The sequence below is a fragment of the Lasiosphaeria miniovina genome, assembly GCF_030549165.1.
Source record: "Lasiosphaeria miniovina strain SMH2392-1A chromosome Unknown B0T26scaffold_1, whole genome shotgun sequence".
In the NCBI taxonomy this organism is placed as follows: Eukaryota; Fungi; Ascomycota; class Sordariomycetes; order Sordariales; family Lasiosphaeriaceae; genus Lasiosphaeria; species Lasiosphaeria miniovina.
In genome coordinates this window covers 3,306,585-3,325,165 of record NW_026848220.1, presented here as the reverse complement: position 1 = coordinate 3,325,165, position 18,581 = coordinate 3,306,585, and the positions used below count along the sequence as shown (strand labels likewise).

The window sequence follows — 18,581 nt, the reverse complement described above, 5'->3', positions numbered from 1 at the left end:
AAACCTTCATCGCCATGGGTGAGTGACCGGGGAAACAGAAAAAAAGGAAGAAACAAAAATCAAGATAGTGTGACCCAGCACGTAAGGGGTATCTCCATGAACTTCCAAAAAGCACAATGGGCTAGATGCTTCCAGTCGTCAGCCCGCCACTATTCTGCCTGCCCCACGCTCCCGAGTTACGCCATTCTTTGCGGGGTTGGTTGTTGTTCCGCTCGCCGTTCTCCGGTGTCCCGGTCCGTTCGAACTGGCCATAGGGGGAGTGGTGTGGCGGGGGTGCTCCGCCGCTGCCGTCGTACGGACCTCCTCGCCTCGACTGCGGTGGCGTCCCCTGCGGAGTGTTGGAATAAGGGGCTGGTGGTTGATCCTGGACTGGTCGGACGCTGCTCTCCTGCTGCCATGCCGACGGGTCTGTTTCTACCCTTCTAGGCATCGGCCGGCTCATGTTATCATGGCGCCCCGAGCCCTCGGTAACCTCGACAAATTGTCGCGGACCCCGGCCGTTTGCGGCGCGGTCAGAAAATATTTTCATGATCTCCTTTGTTGTTATGTCCTCCGCTTTGGTATTATTTGACACAACGTTGGGGTCGTTCAAAACATCGGCCAAATCATCAGGGACCTGTAGGGTAGATGTAAGTAAAACGTAGCACTTTGGGTCGGAACACGACCTAAAAACCTACAATGCACATCTCCTGGATGTTGGTAATGAGTATGTCCACGGCCTCGATGGCATACATTGGGTCGCTGTCGAGGCTTGACATCTTTACCCGATCATAGAGAACGTTGGGGGCGATTACGGTGGCAAGATTCCTGATGTCCATCTTGGACCCCACCTCCTCATCAACCTGGTGGAACGAGCCAGCCCACTTTAGAAACACGAACAGAATCTCCAGGCAATCGCGGTGTGTCTTGGGAAGAAGACAACATGCCAGGTGAAGACAATGACGCTGCTTTTCCTCGTCCTGTATCTTCGCCGCCGATAGCCAAAGCCGATAGAGTTTATGCGTCAACAGCGGGTCGGGTAGTTCCCGGAGGTATCGCTTCAGGAGGGCAGCCACCTGGAGGACATGGATGCCGCTGAGGTCCACATTGCCCTCCTTGTCGATCTTTTCGCAAAGCTCGCCAAGCTTCCTGATGTTACCGTTTTTGCGGAAGACACCTTCGACAGAGAGATCCATCTGCCTCATAGTCGCCACAATGTCGTCGACAATAGCGGGGATTCGAAGGGTGCCGGGGCCCACACCGTCCGTAGACTCGGCTCCATCTCTCTCGACAATAACATCCAAGGGCACCCCGAAGACGCCCTTCTTTTTGACGGCTTTCTTCGTATCAGCCTTGAAGGCTTTGCCGATGTTTTTCCAGAAGGTTTGTGGTTTCTTGGTCTCGATCAAGGCAAGCAAGTCTTCCAGTGAGAAATCTGCCTCAACCATAGGATGCATGGTAAGGACGGCAAGGTGCCTAACGATGAAATATTCAAGGCCCGACAGCTCCGAGAAGTATTTCCGGCGCTGCGGCGATGGCTCTCTCGCGCCTCGTGGGTCTAGGCCGCGGCTGTCTGAGTAACTCCGCTGGTGGCCGAAGCTCGCGCCTCCGGCTCCAAAAGCGGGCTCGGTTGCTGGAGACCGGAATAGTTCTTGCCGGGCCGGCGGGTATGGCCTCTGCTGCTCTCTCGCTTGCTCGGCAGCAACGATTCGGGGTATGTCATCTAGGGTCAACGCCTCTTGGTGACGGAGCATCATATCCCCGGCGCCCTCGTCGCCAGAACCCCGCTCCTCCACAATCTGGAAGCCTCTGCTGACGCCTCCGTCCTCAGCACCGGGACCAGCGCCTGCAGAACCTGGCCTAGCGCTGCTGCTCTCAGGCCCATCCATAATCCGAGAAGTCCGGGCTTTCCTAAAGCTCGACGAAAGGTGCTTATCCATGCGGGTGCTCTTCAACCGGCGCACATCATTGAGAGCGCTCTCATAGGACGACTCCCGGTGGTGCTGCGGATACTCACCACCATATGACTTGGATCGACGGTCCCCTACAGGTTGGCCGTCAACAGAGTTGTAGCCGTTAGAACTCGGGTCGTCGTCGTTGGAGGGGATGGAGCCATTGCTGCGAAGTATCTCCAAAAGCCTCGCTAGCGCTACTTGTAGCAGGTAAATGTATTGCTGCAGCTTGGAAACCCGCTCAAATGGTGGCAGACTCCCAGAGGCGTGAGACTCGCACTCGTTGCAAAATATCTTGGAATCGTAGAGGTTTAGGCGCGCATCTTGGAGATTCCGCCCGAGTTCCTTGCTGCAGCGGGAGCAATTTGTGCAAACTACATGCCACCGTTTGTCGCCATTCTTGACGCATTCGTCCTCGATGGGTTTCAGACACAACGCGCAATGATCAGAGTCGTTGGCCGAGAGCCGCGACATGCCACTTGACAACTGTAGGGTTGTGGTTGAGTTATCCTCGGTCTTCAGGGCCTCGAGATCGCTGAGGTCCTCCAGAAATTGGTAGAGGCCCTCGGGTGTCTGACGCTCTTTCTCTATACGCAGAGCACCCTGGAGGCAAATGCGGATGAGGAGCTTAAGGTAGTGGGCGAGGCCGGTGACTAGAGTCAGCAGCTCTTGAGTGACGCCAATCTTACCCCCGCTGGGGTCCTGGGCTTTTGATAGCAGCGAAAAAAAAGCCACAATCTTCTTGCAAAGAAGCTTAGCTTCGCGGCCATAAGACAGGCCTGGATTGTGTTAGCACAAGCTACAATCCTCATCAAGTTCATAGGGCTCGCCCCCAAAAGGTTATTCTCACCTCTCATATCCAGCCGGGTGATGGTTGAATCGAGTCTGTCAGCCGACTGGAACAGGATATCAACATGCCAGATGAATTTCTTAGCAACCATGACACCGTCGACATAAGCCCCATTGCTCACATGCAGGAGCATGTCTGATATACAGGCAGCCGAAGACTCTTCAAACGTGGAGAGCACGCTCCAGATGCGGTACACCTTCTCTTCCATGCGCTCCTCTTCCTCCCGGACATGGTCGCGCCCGGCATGGTCGTCCTTAACCGGGTCGAGCGAGTCAGGCGGGGGATTGAGCCGCACATTCCAGAATTTGTGAATCATGTAGCATTCTGGATGCCAGTGTTGATTTTGACCATTGCGGAATATCTCGACAAACTGCTTGAGAATGGAAGTCCGGCAACCGCTGCATCGCTGAGCAAACTGGGTCGAGTAGTGATAGTGGCAATACACCTGGCCTTCATGCTCGTAGTAGCTGTCCTGGGCTCCAAAAATTGTCGGGCATAGAGAACATGTGAAGTGGTCGACGTGGTATTTACGGTCGAGGGCCGTGATGTAAGACCCGCGAAGCGCTCCGCCGCACTGGTGGCACAGCAAGCCGAGCCGGCGAAAGTAGTCGGTCTCGCAGAGCGGGTACTGGCCTCCGCCGTTCTCGTCGTCCGCTGGGAAGAATTTGGAGGCTACGATTTGCCCACAGTCCTGATCAGAGGGTCAGCATGTGTGCCACAAGGCCCGGGGGGGTACAGTGACTTTTGCGAGTCGGTAAACTTACGCGGCACTTGAAGCAATCCAAGTGGAAGGTTCCGTCCAGCGCGCGCACAAACTGGCCCGTCAACGGCTCTCCGCATTTCTTGCACGTCCGTACCTGACCGCTAGCTGTTCTAGAGCCGCGGATCCTTGGCCGGTTCTGTTCGCCGCTACGTCTCGACTCTGGATCCGTATCCCCGGCACTGAGGGCGGGGGAGGCGGGCGGGCCCCTTCCAGGCTGGCCGCCGCCGTGCGCTACATTATGGCGGGATGATGTTGGAGTAAGGTTGTTATGATCGTGGTCGTAGTGAAATGACGATGCATCGCCGCCTTGCTGGTTGCCGCGCCCCCAGTCGCCGCCCGGGTCGCCGCCGTAGTCGGACCCTGGCCCTGCCATGGTGGGGACTGTTGTTTTGATCCCTAGCGACCAATCTCTATTCATGGACCGCAATCATGGAATCTCTCTGGTCGACGTTGCGCCTCGGGTCGCAGATGAGACAAGTCGTTGCTGGCGCGCGAGTCGAGGGCGGGGATGCTGTGCGAAGGAGCGGGAGCGAGAGCGAGGTCTCGACATCAAGTGGTCGAAGCACAATAAAGGAAAGGACGAGAGATTGGAAGGAAACTAAACCCCGAAACGGTCGCGGTAGCGGGGAGAAGTAGTGCCCGAGGTCGTGGCCGTGATCGTTGGGTAAATGAGGGAAGATTTATTGTACTGTATTGAGGACGGCGACAGTAACGAAAACAATTGTCGTGGTGTGGTGGATGGGGCCGATGGACAATGACGGGAGATGGGGGCGGGCGGTCGGTCGGTATTCTCGAGTCGACCCTCTGCAGCCGACCACTTCAGCCGGGGTTCGTGCGGGACAGCTGACGAGCGGCGGGCAAGTACAGTCGCGCGAAACCGAAAGTGTAGCGTTCCGGCGACTTGGTCGGGCTAGTCTAGACGGTGGGCTGGATTGACGGGCAAGAACCGGAGGTCACTCAGGACGAAGGTTTTAGTGAAGGTTGGGTGTGCTTAATGGGGTGGGCGGCTGTCCAAGTCTGATATGGTTGACAGCGCTGAAGCGATCGGCAAGCCCGCGCCATTAGCGGAGACGGTAATTTCCAGCTTTCTGGCGTCCAAGTTGGGCCTGGCACGCCAGTGAGCCTAAGGACCTGCTAGTGTTACCGTCTTGGTGTAAATACCAAACAGTGGCGCGCCGGTTCGACCTACGTTGCCCAAACCAGGGAAAGGCGCAGGCTGGTATTGTACGATAAGTGGAAACACTAATAAATCAGAGCAATGTGCAGCAGGACCGGTCGGCGTGCAGTGGGATTGGATATCGACAGGAATGTCGGGCAATCTGAGGTCGGGAGCGAAGCATTCAAACAACAACTAAGGTTAGGTATATACTACTGCACAATACACAATACATTCCCTTCGATACCTTCCATACCTGTTTCACCTTAAGTTACCAACATCCCTTCAGACTCTATGGATAATCATATCTGGAGGTCCTATTATCTCTGTATGATCGGGTACGGATATGTATCTTGCCTGAGTAGAGCATTCAAGGCCTACCGAAGAGACGCGGGCTAGGAGCTGGGAATGGATGAATCAATAATCATGCAGCGAGCCCCGAGAATGCCAAAGGGGTCTCCATCGTTCCGACGCCAAGTTTTCCTTCTGCAACTTGCCTGCCCGCTTCTTCCATTGGGTATCAATGGGATACACGAGCACTTGTTTAGTTGCTAGTTCGGTTCTAGCGACGGTGTCCCGGCCCAAATACGAGAACTTGACAATCTCGAAGCTAGAAGAGCAACTTTTGGATAGATTAGGGAAAGGAAGTTATTATCAAAAAGGTTTCCCCCAGCACCTACATGTTCCATGTTTCAGGGCAACCTATCGATATTTCGTGGAGATACTCCGTACAACCTGCGGAAATGCGGTATCGCGCTAACAATTAGGTTATAAAGCAGCCCAGGGCTGGAGTGTAGATGCAGCGACGTGATGCACAATGATTTCAGCCCTTCCACCTCGCCGTTCTTCAGTCCAAAAGCTGAACGAAACTGCATGCTCGAGTCTCGAAAGTCCCCTACTTGGGTAAGGTACGGATACCTGGTATTCGTAGTTCCTTCCTTGAAGGGATGGTATATCACTTTGGGCCCTGCTTCCCTCGCTTCTGATATCGTTGGTAATTGATTCTCAGTTTGTTTGGATTTCGTCACTCATTCTGACACACTCATACACTACTGACCAAGGTTGATGGGAGCATCAAGCTGCAGGTGGGATGGGCCCCCAGCATGCAGTCTTGTCCTCCCGCCTAGCCTTAATCAAGACGTGAAACACAGCCTCTCTCTGACCGCTTATAGGTCTTACTGTGCACTTCATTTGCTAACAGTACATGCGGCCTAGATTTTGCGTGCTATGAGATGGAAGAGGTTGCGATCTCACGCAGAACCTCAAAAGGGTGTGTCAGAATCACTGCCTTACTTAAGGGGCACATTCACAGAGTGTGCCTCAAACGAAAAAGGTGTATACATGTACCTTACATACGGATACAGTGCAGCACCTTCCCACCGGCCTACTTTCCCTCCCTGGATTCGTTCAGTTACGACTTCCAGGTATCCGTAATCAGGGTCCAAAACCATATCCAGTGTGTACATCAAGACACCCAACAGCTGTTTGTCTTCTGTAATGACCTAACAACAACATAAACATACTCAGAACATCTCGACGGGTCTTATTTTAGCTACAAACTCTGAGCACATGTGCGCACCAAATTCACTTCCGAGTCGCAAATGCAACCTAACATGCCTTACCTTACATACATACACACAAATGACTGCAGACAAGATCAAACTCGAAACTCATTATTCAGCCCATCCATCCCAACGGCCCACCTCACAATTCAGCCTTGATTCGTCCAATCACCTCTACCTACCTTACCTCCATGCCTTTCGCCAACTTTAAAACCGCCAGACCCGGCAGCCGTCCGTAGTTTATGCCGGCTGAGCCAAGTTTTGTCCGCTTTCAGCTCGTAAAACACGCCGACAGGCCCCCACCCATCACAAAAGCCCTTCTCAGCTCGCTGCCTGAGAGGCAGGCATGGTATGGGTATGGTAACATCGGGGAGCAACTATCGTGCCTTGACGAGCTTCTTCAGCCTCTTCTCAATCAGCTCTCTGCCCTTGAAGGTCTGCCAGGCCTCGTGGGGCGCCTCGTCTACAATGTCCCAGTCTTCCAGGTTTGAAGTGAGGTGGGTGAGATCTCGTTGCTGTTCCAGGGGGTGAGGGCGTTTATAGTCAGCATATCTCTGGATCATGGGGCGACATTTGTACACACCTTGGCCTCCCACTCGCTGTCCCTGCGGATCTGCTGGCCCGAGCTGATGACTACGACAGGCGTCTTCTGGTTCTGGATCGTGCGGCTCGCCGTTACGTCGCGCTTGGTAAAGGAGTCGGCGACCAGGCTCTCCTGGAGCTTGGCGAAGATGGAGCTGCCCGACTGGTACGCCGCCCGGCCCCACGTCCGGTCCGCCGCGCTGCGGCCCCTGAACACGGCCCCCGTGAGCCGGTCTAGCCCGACGGGCGAGATGACGCCGCGTAGCCACAACAGGAAGCCGCGACCCGGCGCGCCCACGCGTCCAAGCAGGTCCTCGTGCAGCGGGTCGATCATCAGGATGCCGCGCACCTCCTCGCCATGCCGTGAGCTGAAGACGCGCGAGTACAGCGACCCAATCCCGGCGCTGGCGAGCACCCAACTAGACGAAGCCGCTGCCGTTAGCACAACAAACTAAGAGCTCAGAACCCGAGGGGAGATACTCACGGTCCCGTCTCTCCAGCACGTGACAGCGCCTCTCCGAGAGCGTCGGAAGCCATGCTGGCCGACAGCGGCGACGGAGCCGTGTCGCTCCATGCCACACCGGGGCGGTCGGCAAAGCAGTACCTACCGATGGAGCCGTTCTTGAGAGCGTTGTCGGCCAACTGCCATAAGGTGTGCTCGACGGGGTCCTCGCCACCCTCGAGGAGCACCGTCGTGACGCGGCGGCCCTCGGTGTCTGTCTGGTTACCGTGGCAGTACAGGTGGATTTGATACTTGTCCCCGTCGACCCAGTACCGCTCACCAGGCGGCGCCAGGCGGGCGTCGAGAGCCCGCATCGCTAGGTTGGCCGTCATCAGCAGCACCACGGCGGCGACGGCCGTCAGCACGACGCTCGACAGCAGCACCTCGACCCACTCCAGCAGCGTGCGCCGCGTCTCGGGCCGGCCCGTGAGCCGTTCTTCTTCTTCCGTCTTGCCCCACTAGGTTTGGTCCTGTGAGTAACAAGCACAACGGTGATGTATAATATGCCGAGGTTAAGGAGAACGGAGAAGGAAAACATACCTGAACGACGCGGTCAGCCCCGACGACCCAGACGGTCACCAGGGTGGCCCAGACGGCGCTCGCCACGCCGATCCACAGCTCCTCGTGCCTCATCTTCTCGACGGCCGCGATGATGATGGTGCCGACGAGCAGCAGCCCGGCCGCGACGATGCTCAGCAGCCGCGACGACTTGCTGGGCACCGCGAAGAAGAGCAGCGTCACCAGCAGCGTCAGCAGCGAGATGGTGGCGTAGCTGAAGGCGAACCACGGCGACCCGCGCGCGTGCAGGCCAGGCGGCGTGATAAAGGCTGACACGAACATCAGCACCCACCTATTCGGGGTCTGTCAGCTTCTCTCCTCTGCTCAAGTAACTCAAGCGCATTTATGTATTCGTGTTTGTGTGTGCGAGAGAGAGAGAGAGAGAGAGAGAGAGAAAGAGAGAGAGAGAAAGTGACAAGCCTGGGCGTCGCCAGTCTGCATCTCCAAACTCTTCTTCTTCACAACTTAACCACCACGGAACAGGCCCGGGTAGGTGAGTGAAAATTACATACCAGACAAAGGTGATGCACGTAAGTACCACGGTGGCGTACCGCACCAAACGGACAGTCCACAGGTTGTAGGGCGACACGGCGGGGTCGTCGGGCGACAGGTACGGCGTGCTGTCGACGCGGTTCGGGAGCAGCCGCGTATGCTCGTCCGGGTAGTGCTCCGCGGACGACGGTGGCGAGTCCGGGTTCCGGCCGGCGGGCGCCTCGTCCCGCTGGGACCCGAGGTGCTTGTTCATTGCTTGCCCCTTTTTTGTCTCTTGGCCTTTGTGTGTGAGATGATGAAGTTGGTGGGTGGCAAGCTAAGGTAACGTCGGATTGTCTGCCCTTTTGTGTGGATATTATTCTACTATTCAGTCTGCTGAGGATGGAGATGGCGGTGTTGGTGGAGAGAACTGTGAGACCTTTGCCCCGCGGTGTGGTGTGATGTGATGTAAGCGGGGGTAGAGATATGGAAGATGTAGTGCGGGTAGTCAAGGTAGTTAGGAGTGCATGCAGCTTGCCCGGCTGCCTGGATAGACCTGGGAAGGCCAAGATGGGATGCCTGTATGTAGGTAGGCTATCTTCAGACCTGTTTTATCCCGGGGTGTGTTTAGGTGCTATAGGTAAGGTAGAAAGGTCAAAAGTTGCTGATGGATATTTCATCGAATCCTCTGCGGAAACCAGGCACCTCACTTTCTATTTCCCGTCCTTTTCCTCCAGCGCACACATGCACATAATCTCGGGCAGTATACTCGATATCTACACAGTGTCGTACCTATACAAAATCGTGTAGGTACGCCCAAAATAATTGCACTACAATAGTAGCACGACAGGCGACATATTTTCTAAACAGAAACAGGCCCCGACTTACACTACGCCCCCCAACAAACCCATCGACGACGTCATGGCCCCTCCTATTCGAGATCGCGTGCCGGCCCCCCTATTGGCTGCTGGGCCGTAAGTTAGCCCAGACACTGCAGCAACCCGCCGCTAGCAAGGGCGCGCTAACCAAGCACATCACATGGCTGGGCTCGGCCTCCCTACCAACAATGGGACCAGCGTCAAGGTAAAATAACCAAAAAAAAGGGAAGAAAAAAGGGAGAGAGAGAAACAAAATAGTTTTGCCTGATATGCTAGGTATTGGGGTGTTCTAGTTGACTTCGTCCGCTCGAACTGGATAATAAGAGACAGTAAAATCCACAGTGGGCGTGTTTTGTTTAGATACTTGGGTATCTGCCCTCGGAACGCCTCGCACTTCAGAAACTTTAATTTTACGCCCTAGGCTAGGCTAGCATTGGAAGCACCATATTTCTTAACCCTCCTGCTTCCTTCCTCGTTGACTTTCATTTTTTGTTATTTTTTTTCCTTTTTTTCCTTATGTCATTCAGTTATCCCCAGAATAAGATCGAAGCAGTACCACCTATTGGAATAGCGGCATTCGTGAATGTACTTCAGGTGAAGGGAGGGCGTGAGCCACGTGCATACTCACGTGCCCGCTTGACGGGCCACGTGGTCGTACGGGCCTCGCGCACACATCCCCAAAAACGGAGTCGCACGACCATTCCCTTTCTAGTATAGATAACACAGAACAGAACCAATCCATACCCACCCATTGTAGTACTACTACACTCCTTCCTAGGCAAGCCATCAGTGGTATGACCTCAATACCACGAACACCACCAGCTCTTTTGAATCACGATTCAACCAGAACCCCCTCTCCACAACGAGTTACATCACACGACCGGCCCCCTAAACCACATCGCCTTCCCGGTCAGTGTCCCCAGCCATCAAACGGCAGGTCGTATCCGGCGACAGAGACCGAGTCCTGCCCGCCAGGGAGCGAGCAGAAGTCCGAGGAAGACTGAGACGACGCCAGAGACGGCTGGGGGCCTCGATTGCCACTGCTAGAGTGGCTCTGCTTGCGCCGCTCGGTGGCCCTCTTCCTGGCAATGTCCTCGGGGCTCGGGCCCGAGGTTAGCCTGGCGGCGTCAGCCGGGATTTCGCCCATAGGCGCGCGGAGCTTGGCGTTGGCCTCGCCATCCTTCACCTTGACCCCGGCCTTCTTGTACTCCCTCTTTTTGTGCTGTTTCAGTGCCTGCGCCGAAGGCTCGCTTGTCGTCAGCCAGTCGGCCAACTTGTGGATCTTGCTCAGCAGCCGAGGCTTGTTGTTGCTGTTGTTGTTGTTGCTGCTGCTGCTGCCGCCTTTTCCTTGCGACGTGGTGCTGGATTGGCTGGTGCTCTGGTATTTCAGGTCTCCGCCCGCCCACGATGGCTCGTAGTGGGATCTGTCTTGAGAGCTGGTCCCGGACACCGTCTGTCTGAGAGGGATATTCATGTTGTTGGACATCTCTAGGCTGGACACCGACAGGTATATGTCTAGTTCCGTAATGTTCTGCCTTAGAGTGCAGCTCTTGAGGTGAGTGCTACTGAGTAGCAGGATGGGATGAGCGCTGGCTTTAGCCCGTACGCAAAGGACGTTTATAATCTCATGGGCTGAGACGCACGATTCTCCGAGTGAACAGCTTCTAGTCCCGAGAGGAACTGCCTGGCTCTTCTTTATCCGAATCCTCGCGGGTGTGTGGCTCAGATATGAGACAGCCGGAAAGGGGTCAAGAACTCTGGTGTCACGGAGCCCAGCTTACGACACTGACAAGACCCGATCCGTGGGACAGGGCCGGGCTACTGGTTCCAGTCTAGAGAGTCAAGCACGCGTGCTTTCCGTCGCGGATAAGTATCAAGCCCGCCCCGAGTGGATGGCTGGGCGGCGAGAGAGGTTTCACAGAGGGAAACACCAGCTCTTCTCCCGCTTGGCTTCAGTAGGCGCTTTCCGACTGACAAGATCCGTCGCTGACGAGGCCCCTTCCCCCGAGCTCCTAATCGTACGAGGGACAACAGACACGGAAGTGAATGTCACGCAACACGAAAAGTCCGAGGCGTGGTTTCTGAAACCCTCCGATATGGGGCGTCAGCCTTGTCCATAGGCTGGTTAGGTGAATCAGGATAGATGGGGAAGTCTTACGGCCGATTCTTACTCCACGATGATATCGCACTAGACTGCCGGGTGGAAAGACGGGGTGGAGATAGGTCTTAGCTAGTCTAGCGTAGGCACGTGGCGCATGAGTTTGACGGCGTGGTGTGTTCCCGGAAGTCGGGCCCTGAGATGGCCGGAGGTTGTAGAGTTTGCGTGCTTAAGTCAGAAAGAACAAAAGGAAAAAACTCGGTGGTTCCCGATGCCATTCGGATCAAGACTTGCACAGTTCATAGCTCGATGCCTGGCCGAGAATGAGAGTGGTATTGTCCGGAACCTTCAAATCCTCCTTGAGGGGTATCAAGTTTAGAATCTCACAGGCCTTGCGGGATATAAGGCATCGATAGGAGCAAGGGGACGGGCCACTTTCAATAGGGGTTGATGTAGTTAGTTGGAGGTTTTGAAGAAATCAGGAATGGTTCGAGGGAAGAGAAACTGAAAACATGGTTCTGGCCATTTTCTGTTCTCCGGGTAGGCTGCTCGCCTTATGGAGCAGTGTCGATGAAGGGGACCGTCGACAATACGCCAATTCCTGAATAGTCTTGCCTTGCGCAAGGGCATGTTGAATCCCGTCCTCTTACTGGATGACATGCGGCCCGTGGGAAGGGCCCTGGTGCACAGGTGCCAGCTTGTCTTGGCACACATGGCGAACTCGTGCAGTAGTTTGACTTGCGCAGCCACTCATACCATTGCCATGTGCCTACCCGTCCCCAGTAGAGACCACCCACAGTGAGCCTTAGAGTATATCCATCCAAAATGAGTACTGGTAATTGATGTGGGCCGTCTCACAAGCAGCGAGGGGTTATAACGAAGCAGATGAGTACCGTTTTCAGTTGACTCAGGTTACACATCTTTCAAATTTCTACCCAGGTGTTGCCAAGGAGGATGCTGCCCCCAATGCAAAATCTCAAGCATTCTTCTCCGTGCGAGCTGAACTGTCTTTTAGAAAGCGACCCTACATATAACGGCGAGACTATAACAAATTAGCAGGGTGGGCTAGAGCCATGCATGGAACCAGTCAGTTGTCATTTCCATCCAATCCCGGAGGAGGGTATAAAGCCCGTTCATTTCTACGCTGAGGCTCTGGCCTACCTAGGCTCCCTATTATTACGCGTGCGTTTTTTAGACTCAAACACCCGCACCGGGAGAGAGAGTGGTCCAGGCGAACGATGGCGGCAACACCTTAGTAGTACCTATCTAATGTCTGCAGGGACGAAACAAAAAGGCCTAGAACGTTCTGCCTGTGATTAGGTCAAGCCAGGTACCTTAGGCACAGGAAGGTGCCGCCGACAGGTTTGTACTGTGCACCAGAACTGGTAGTGTAATGCAGCAAGCTGCCTTAGTGTCTTCGTATCAACGCCCAAACTGACCTGTCGACCCGCACCGGGCGAAGCAATCCCATGCAAGACCCACTTAAATCTGCAAGCTCCCCCACTATTTGCTGGGTTGACCCTCTAAAGAGTTGCCTGGAGGTGCCTCTCCCTCCACTGACGGATGCCTTGTGACTTCGGATGCGATCCAGTGCCGCTTTCTGAAGTTTAACAGAAAACCTCTGTGACTTAACAACCGCGCGTCGTGGAGCCCCTCGCCCGCCGAGTTCGGGCTCGAGTTTGCTCTTATCAGAGAAGAAGTCGGGTTCGCCGCCCGCACGCCCTGGACAGGACCTCGTTAGCTTGGTCGCGACTATGCCTGGTCTTACTATCGCTACCGGGATCCCCGCTGGAGCTGCCGCCGGAGCTGCCGCCGCCACGCAACACAGCACGAGCTCTGACCTCCACCAGAAGAGCCCTCGAGATCCGTCGCCGTCGCGACCGCCTGTCAGCCCTATCACGCCGACGCTAGCGCCAGCGCAGTTGCCGGCCACTGCCGCTACCAGTACTTCGTCTGGCTGTCCAAAGACCGACGGGGCTTCAAACTCGTCGCCGTCGAAGCCGCCAGACCCTCGCGATTTCGCGCTAGGCCGCCCTGCATTTGCGCACTCGCAGCCTGACCAGGTCGGCATCCTACCGCCGCCTGTCGTCCCTATAGCCTTCGACGACAACCCGGACGTGCTGGCCCTCAAGAGCGCCATCTCCATCCTGCAGCTGCAGCGCGCGCGCGCAACTGCCGACATGCAGACTCTCAGTCGGGCCAAGGCAGCCGCACTGGCGGACCCCGGCGCGTTCGTCGCCGACTTGGTTTTGGGGCGGGTGGGCATGGAGGGCGATCCGCTGATGTTCTCGGGGGCGCGCGGGGGTGCCGGCCACGGCCAGGGTTACAATCGCTATAGTGGCAGGGCCGAGGATGGCATGGTCGACCATGACTCCTCTTCCTCTTCGTCCGATGACGACGAGGATGACGACACGGACGGGGACGAGCAAGAGGAAGACGAGGAAGCACAACACATAAAAACCGAAACAGCGTCTAGCCCCGATATCAGATTTCCGGCAGCCCAGGAGAACGCCGAGGACGGGAATGCAGACGGCAACGTCGCCATGGCCGGGACCAGCGCCGCCGGCACGGAATCACAGGCGACACCAAGTAGTGCTGACAAAATAAAGAAAAAGAAAAACAAGAAGCGGCGTAAAGCCGAAAAAGATGTCGCCGCCGCGGCAGCGGCCTGGCGCAAGCTTCCCAAGCCACAGAACGTCGTGCGCTGCCCGCCCGTCAACTGGGCACAGTACGCTGTAGTAGGCGAGTCGCTAGACAAGCTGCACGCCGAGCAGGTAGCGGCGCCGTCGCTGGGGGCACCGGCGGTGCTGGGGCCGGGGGGCGCGTACGAGTTCAAGGCTGGTGCTCAGAAAGCGCCTGCGAACGAACCGCCTCCGCGGCGTCTCGTGGGAATTGCCGCGCCGTACACGCCGGGGAGGGACAAGCTGGAGAAGAAAGCGAAGGGGGGCAAGCGCTGAACACGATTTACACGCCTTTCCTCTCCTCTCCTCTCCTCTCCTCTCTCACCAACACACACCCAAACAAGTTGGCCCCGTCTGGGACGAGGCCATCCCAGCCTCCTTTTTCTCGAGAAGCGTCTGGGAACATTATGAAATCATGATTCCCTAACACACAACGTTACGAAGACACAACCGGTGCATAGCCTGGAGTTTTTATTAATTTGTTCATTTGAGCGATATTCGTGTTTTCTTTTTCGCAGGAGCTCAGTCTTGGGATCGCTAAATAAAAAACATGGAAATTATTCAACCAGAAGCTGGACGAGGTGCACACCTACCTTGACTAACTGTCTAGCTAGTTTTACACACATATGATGGAGGGACGTCCTCAAACTCTCTGTGTTGGGTTTGTAGTTTTAGCTTCAGTGGAATATATCCTTGGGGTTGAACCTCGTTTCTATTTGATGCTCATAGCTGTAGCGGCTAGCAGAGCCTTTCGGCATTGGCATGTTGAAGATGCTCCAGGTCCTAGGCGGTTCGAGTAGGTCTCGGGACATTTTCGTGACTCGCCCTTCGTTTGGCTAATTTACAATGAGTAGTAAACAGATTGCCAGCGTATTATGGGACTCGCCTCCAACGACAGACTGCATGAGGTATCAGTAGTACAAAACTTCGGTTCAGACTCCACATATGGCACAAAATCATACCATGGTATCTAGTCAAGTGTGCCTAAGTCCTAAAAGGCAATGAAAAACAAGCAAACGCCAATTTGGCACCCAGTAATCGAGGATCTGGATGCTAGAATTATCGTGATACGCACGCCTAGAAACCTCAAACTCCAGCCCCATCCGAGGTAATATCCTTCGCCCTTGTGTGCGATACCCACCCCGTCACCGAACCCAAAGACATGTCCGAACGCCGAACCGCTTCGTCGAGGAGAAACTCACAAGTGGAAAATGAGGCACTGTTGAGCCGCTGCCATGCATAAAGAAACAATGTAATGGAAACAGAGACGACACCATGTCAGGGGCGGCTTCAAAGATCCCTGGAGATATTGTTAGCAAGAAATGTGAAGGCCGCCATCGCTAGGTATTTTCATGTGTGATCTTACTCCATCGACTGCTGAACTGACCGACGCAGACGCCGATTGTACATTCTGCGATCATCGGGGGACCCCCAAAATAGCTTGAATGCCTCGAGGTGAACAAGCGTTCTTGGGTCGTACGGGGGCTGCTCCTCTTCCAGTGCCTCAATGACAGCCTCAATGTGAGTTTTGGCATCCTCCCGCCGGTTCGTGGCTGGGAAGTAGCACGGGGTACCATCAAGGGAAATGCGATGGTGAAACATGCGAGTCTCGAATTTGATCCGAGGCTGCTCCTCTGGAAAGCGAGGGCTGAAGCTGAATTTCACTCTGAACAAGCCTCCGTCGAGATTCGTCATGGGTTTTCCAAAATACGTCAGCAGCCAGACAAAGGGGTTGTTGTCCAACAGCTCGAGGTTGTGTGGAGTATCGGATCTCTTGAACGACTCGACGACTTGCTCGTATTGTCTCGTGAGGTTCACGGATACCGTGGTGTCGTTGGCCTTTGCCTCCAGGCCCTGCGTAGCCCAACTCTCGGTTTCAGCATCGAGGGCCTTTTTGATGTTGCGAAGCCGTCTCTCGAGTTCGGTGTAGTTGAACTTGCCCTCCATCGTGTTGCTTGAGCCCTCGAATGGCATTCTAACAAACGGCTGTCCATCCTTAACTTCCTCCTTTCCCTTCTGAACTGTAGCCAAATATGAGTCGTAATACCACAAAAATCTGCGCTTGCACAGATCCTTGAATGGCTCAAAAGGAACAGTCGATTCATCTTCCAAGACATCCATATCGAGATCATAGTTGTCTTTGGCGGTTATCGGTGTTGTGACTTGACCGTCAACTCCGATTCCGAGGTATTCCTCTAATCGCTGGATGACGGAGACCCGCAAGGTCTCGTGACGAATCTAGGCCAAAGTTAGCCCGCGACCATCAGACCAGTGACATGCCTATTAAACCTTTTGCACGTATTCTTTCTGATTCTTCTTGTCCGACGGCTCATTAGCATCCTCGAATCCGGGCTCGTTTTCGTACGGGTTCGACGACATCAGGCTCTGTATCGAAAGCAGAATCGACTCGAGGCCCTGCGCGGCCGACCACTCTTCACCCCTCTCCCCACGCCAAGTGCTAGGGGGATGTTAGTCTTATAAACGCCATACAACATCGTCGAAGTTGAGGGAGGCTTACCCGAGGATGGACCTAGAGCTTAATTAGCAGGTCCACGATTATTAGCGGGGACAAGCCGTATAGGACATACAAGCAAACACGGCCATTGGCATATATGTTGGGGTTAAATCGGCAACGGCCCCCGTTCGTGGTGGTGGCAGTGACTTGAGGCGACTTGCGCGGGTACTCTAGTTACAGAACTTGGTAAGTAAAGCGGCTCGCCGCAATCCGTACACTCTTGACGGCACGCACCTTTGCCGAACTTGAAGGCAAACTACAGGTTTGTTAGCCAAGACTGTACACGAGGTAGAAGTTAAGCTTATCATTACCTCAAAGAAGCCGAACTCGTATGGTGTCTCGTGTGGCCCGATGATTAGCGCCTTAACGTTGCGGACATCGATGTCGCGACAAGCAACAGCGAGAGCTACCAGCATCGTCAGCAAGAGAGCGCCGCAAGACGCTATACTTCACCGGAGAATCTAGAATACTGAACAACGTACACAGATCCGAGTTTTTCTGGAGCTCGCTCAACTCCTGGTGTCGGGGACGAGGTCGGTCGTGGTCAGCCTTGCAACCCCACCGCAGCCTTGGGAGGGGAAGCGACATACTTTGGTGATTCGGAAGACGGATTGATCCATGGCTGCGCTCACCGAGAAGCCTGGCTTTGCAGCTTCATAGAACAAATGGAAGCGCCGGGAAATGGTTCCACGAAGTGAATGCTGGTTCTGACTTCGGGGAGGTAGAGTCGAGGCTTTGGAGAGGTTACCGCCCAACGTTGGAGAGCTTTCAACCTGGAGGCCCGTTCCAATGCGGGAGGAGCAGGGGGGAGGGGTGGGGAGGGGAGGGGTGGGGAGGGGAGGGGAGCCTGCCTTGTGATTTAAGGGCCACGGCAGCCTGGGTTTGGACTAAATGGGGCTGACTTAGGTGACTTTCGACTCACTGGCGGTACCTCGGTTTAGGTACCTCAGGCAGCAGAGTCAACCAAAACGAACCTCAACCTACGCCGCAACAGCCACAGCGTCGGGTTTTCAAGCCTAGTTAGCCAGTTTCTTTGGCCCGGAACGGTCGAAGCAGTTAAGATACCTTACCTACCAAATACTCCAATCCTATAATGCCTTTTGGTAAGTTCTACCTTGGGTACTTGGCCTCTCTGTCTCTTTCAAGACCTAAGGTACCTACCCGAGTAAGAACTGGCGATGACGACAAGATACTGCAGGCTCTAGCAAAGGGACAACAGGAAGTCTTCTTTGGCCAGTGCAGGCAGCAGCTGAGATAGGTATTTCTTTTTTGGGACCCTTGGACAGGCCAGCTTGGATGTATCGGATAGCAACACCGCACGTACCGGCACACGACATCACTTGGAACATTGGAACAAGGACGTGTGCGTGCTGGCCATCGACATATAAAACGAGCGGAGTTGACTGACGAGTTGCATAAGCTAGGGTACCTGGGACGGTAAGAACTTGAACATTCAAGTTGGGCAGCTGGTTTTGCTAATCATGATAACCTCGGTACAATCCATCACAGCCCAAACCGGAGGGACGGAAAAGACGATAAAAAGGCCTACCGGCATCGATTTGCAGGCCATAGCGGAAGACCCAAGCTCTTGGGATTCTCTGCTGAGCATTAGTCTAGGTTGCACCTCGGAGTGACAAGATACCCATCTACCGGATGGATCTCGCCTCTTGCACAGCCCTGTGTGTTGCTTGAAAAACATGTTGCCACATCTGGTAGTAAATGACATAGTGATAAATTCCTTTTCTCGATATTACCACTTCTACGTATCAGCGGGGGGATTTTGCTTGCTCTTATTGACAGATTCGTACGTACCAGGCAGTACCGATGTACATCCTCTATACTGTAGGTGCCTCAATTCGGGAAAAGGTGTCCGGGTGGGGCGCGTGCTGAGGGCAGGGATTCGACGCGATCTCAGCGCGGTTTGCTGCCTCGACGCGTAAAGTGCATGCTTGCTGGAATCTCTAAACCACCAAACAGCCATCCGAAACACAAATTCGAGAACATTGCGGCTGCCGGACGTGGAAAGAAATCGCC

General features: G+C 54.8%; 5 protein-coding genes across 5 annotated transcripts; 1 reads left to right on the top strand and 4 right to left on the bottom strand.

The window, feature by feature from the left end:
- Nucleotides 1-121: 121 nt before the first annotated feature.
- Nucleotides 122-3,917, bottom strand: B0T26DRAFT_736701 (uncharacterized protein; the record flags this gene model as incomplete). Its single annotated transcript, XM_060443359.1, has 4 exons — nucleotides 122-616; nucleotides 678-2,710; nucleotides 2,782-3,472; nucleotides 3,546-3,917. 4 exons carry the CDS (start codon nucleotides 3,915-3,917, stop codon nucleotides 122-124), a joined length of 3,591 nt encoding a protein of 1,196 aa, XP_060302764.1.
- A 2,722-nt stretch (nucleotides 3,918-6,639) lies between these two features.
- On the bottom strand, nucleotides 6,640-8,649 carry B0T26DRAFT_635107 (uncharacterized protein; the record flags this gene model as incomplete). The annotated part of the gene is made up of 5 exons (XM_060436691.1): nucleotides 6,640-6,777; nucleotides 6,846-7,263; nucleotides 7,329-7,804; nucleotides 7,887-8,196; nucleotides 8,417-8,649. 5 exons carry the CDS (start codon nucleotides 8,647-8,649, stop codon nucleotides 6,640-6,642), a joined length of 1,575 nt encoding a protein of 524 aa, XP_060302763.1.
- Nucleotides 8,650-10,247: 1,598 nt separating this feature from the next.
- Nucleotides 10,248-10,553, bottom strand: B0T26DRAFT_597361 (uncharacterized protein; the record flags this gene model as incomplete). Its single annotated transcript, XM_060435644.1, has 1 exon — nucleotides 10,248-10,553. A coding segment is annotated over one exon (306 nt), but the record flags the coding sequence as incomplete, so codon positions are not given.
- Nucleotides 10,554-13,216: 2,663 nt separating this feature from the next.
- On the top strand, nucleotides 13,217-14,293 carry B0T26DRAFT_600304 (uncharacterized protein; the record flags this gene model as incomplete). Its single annotated transcript, XM_060435720.1, has 3 exons — nucleotides 13,217-13,310; nucleotides 13,359-13,609; nucleotides 13,856-14,293. Coding segments are annotated over 3 exons (783 nt in total), but the record flags the coding sequence as incomplete, so codon positions are not given.
- A 1,029-nt stretch (nucleotides 14,294-15,322) lies between these two features.
- B0T26DRAFT_745864 (small conjugating protein ligase-like protein) lies at nucleotides 15,323-17,167 on the bottom strand (the record flags this gene model as incomplete). Its single annotated transcript, XM_060444624.1, has 9 exons — nucleotides 15,323-15,332; nucleotides 15,399-16,270; nucleotides 16,322-16,490; nucleotides 16,551-16,562; nucleotides 16,621-16,717; nucleotides 16,782-16,803; nucleotides 16,859-16,953; nucleotides 17,030-17,063; nucleotides 17,138-17,167. The coding sequence occupies 9 exons, from the start codon at nucleotides 17,165-17,167 to the stop codon at nucleotides 15,323-15,325; spliced, it is 1,341 nt and encodes a 446-aa protein (XP_060302760.1).
- Nucleotides 17,168-18,581: the final 1,414 nt, after the last annotated feature.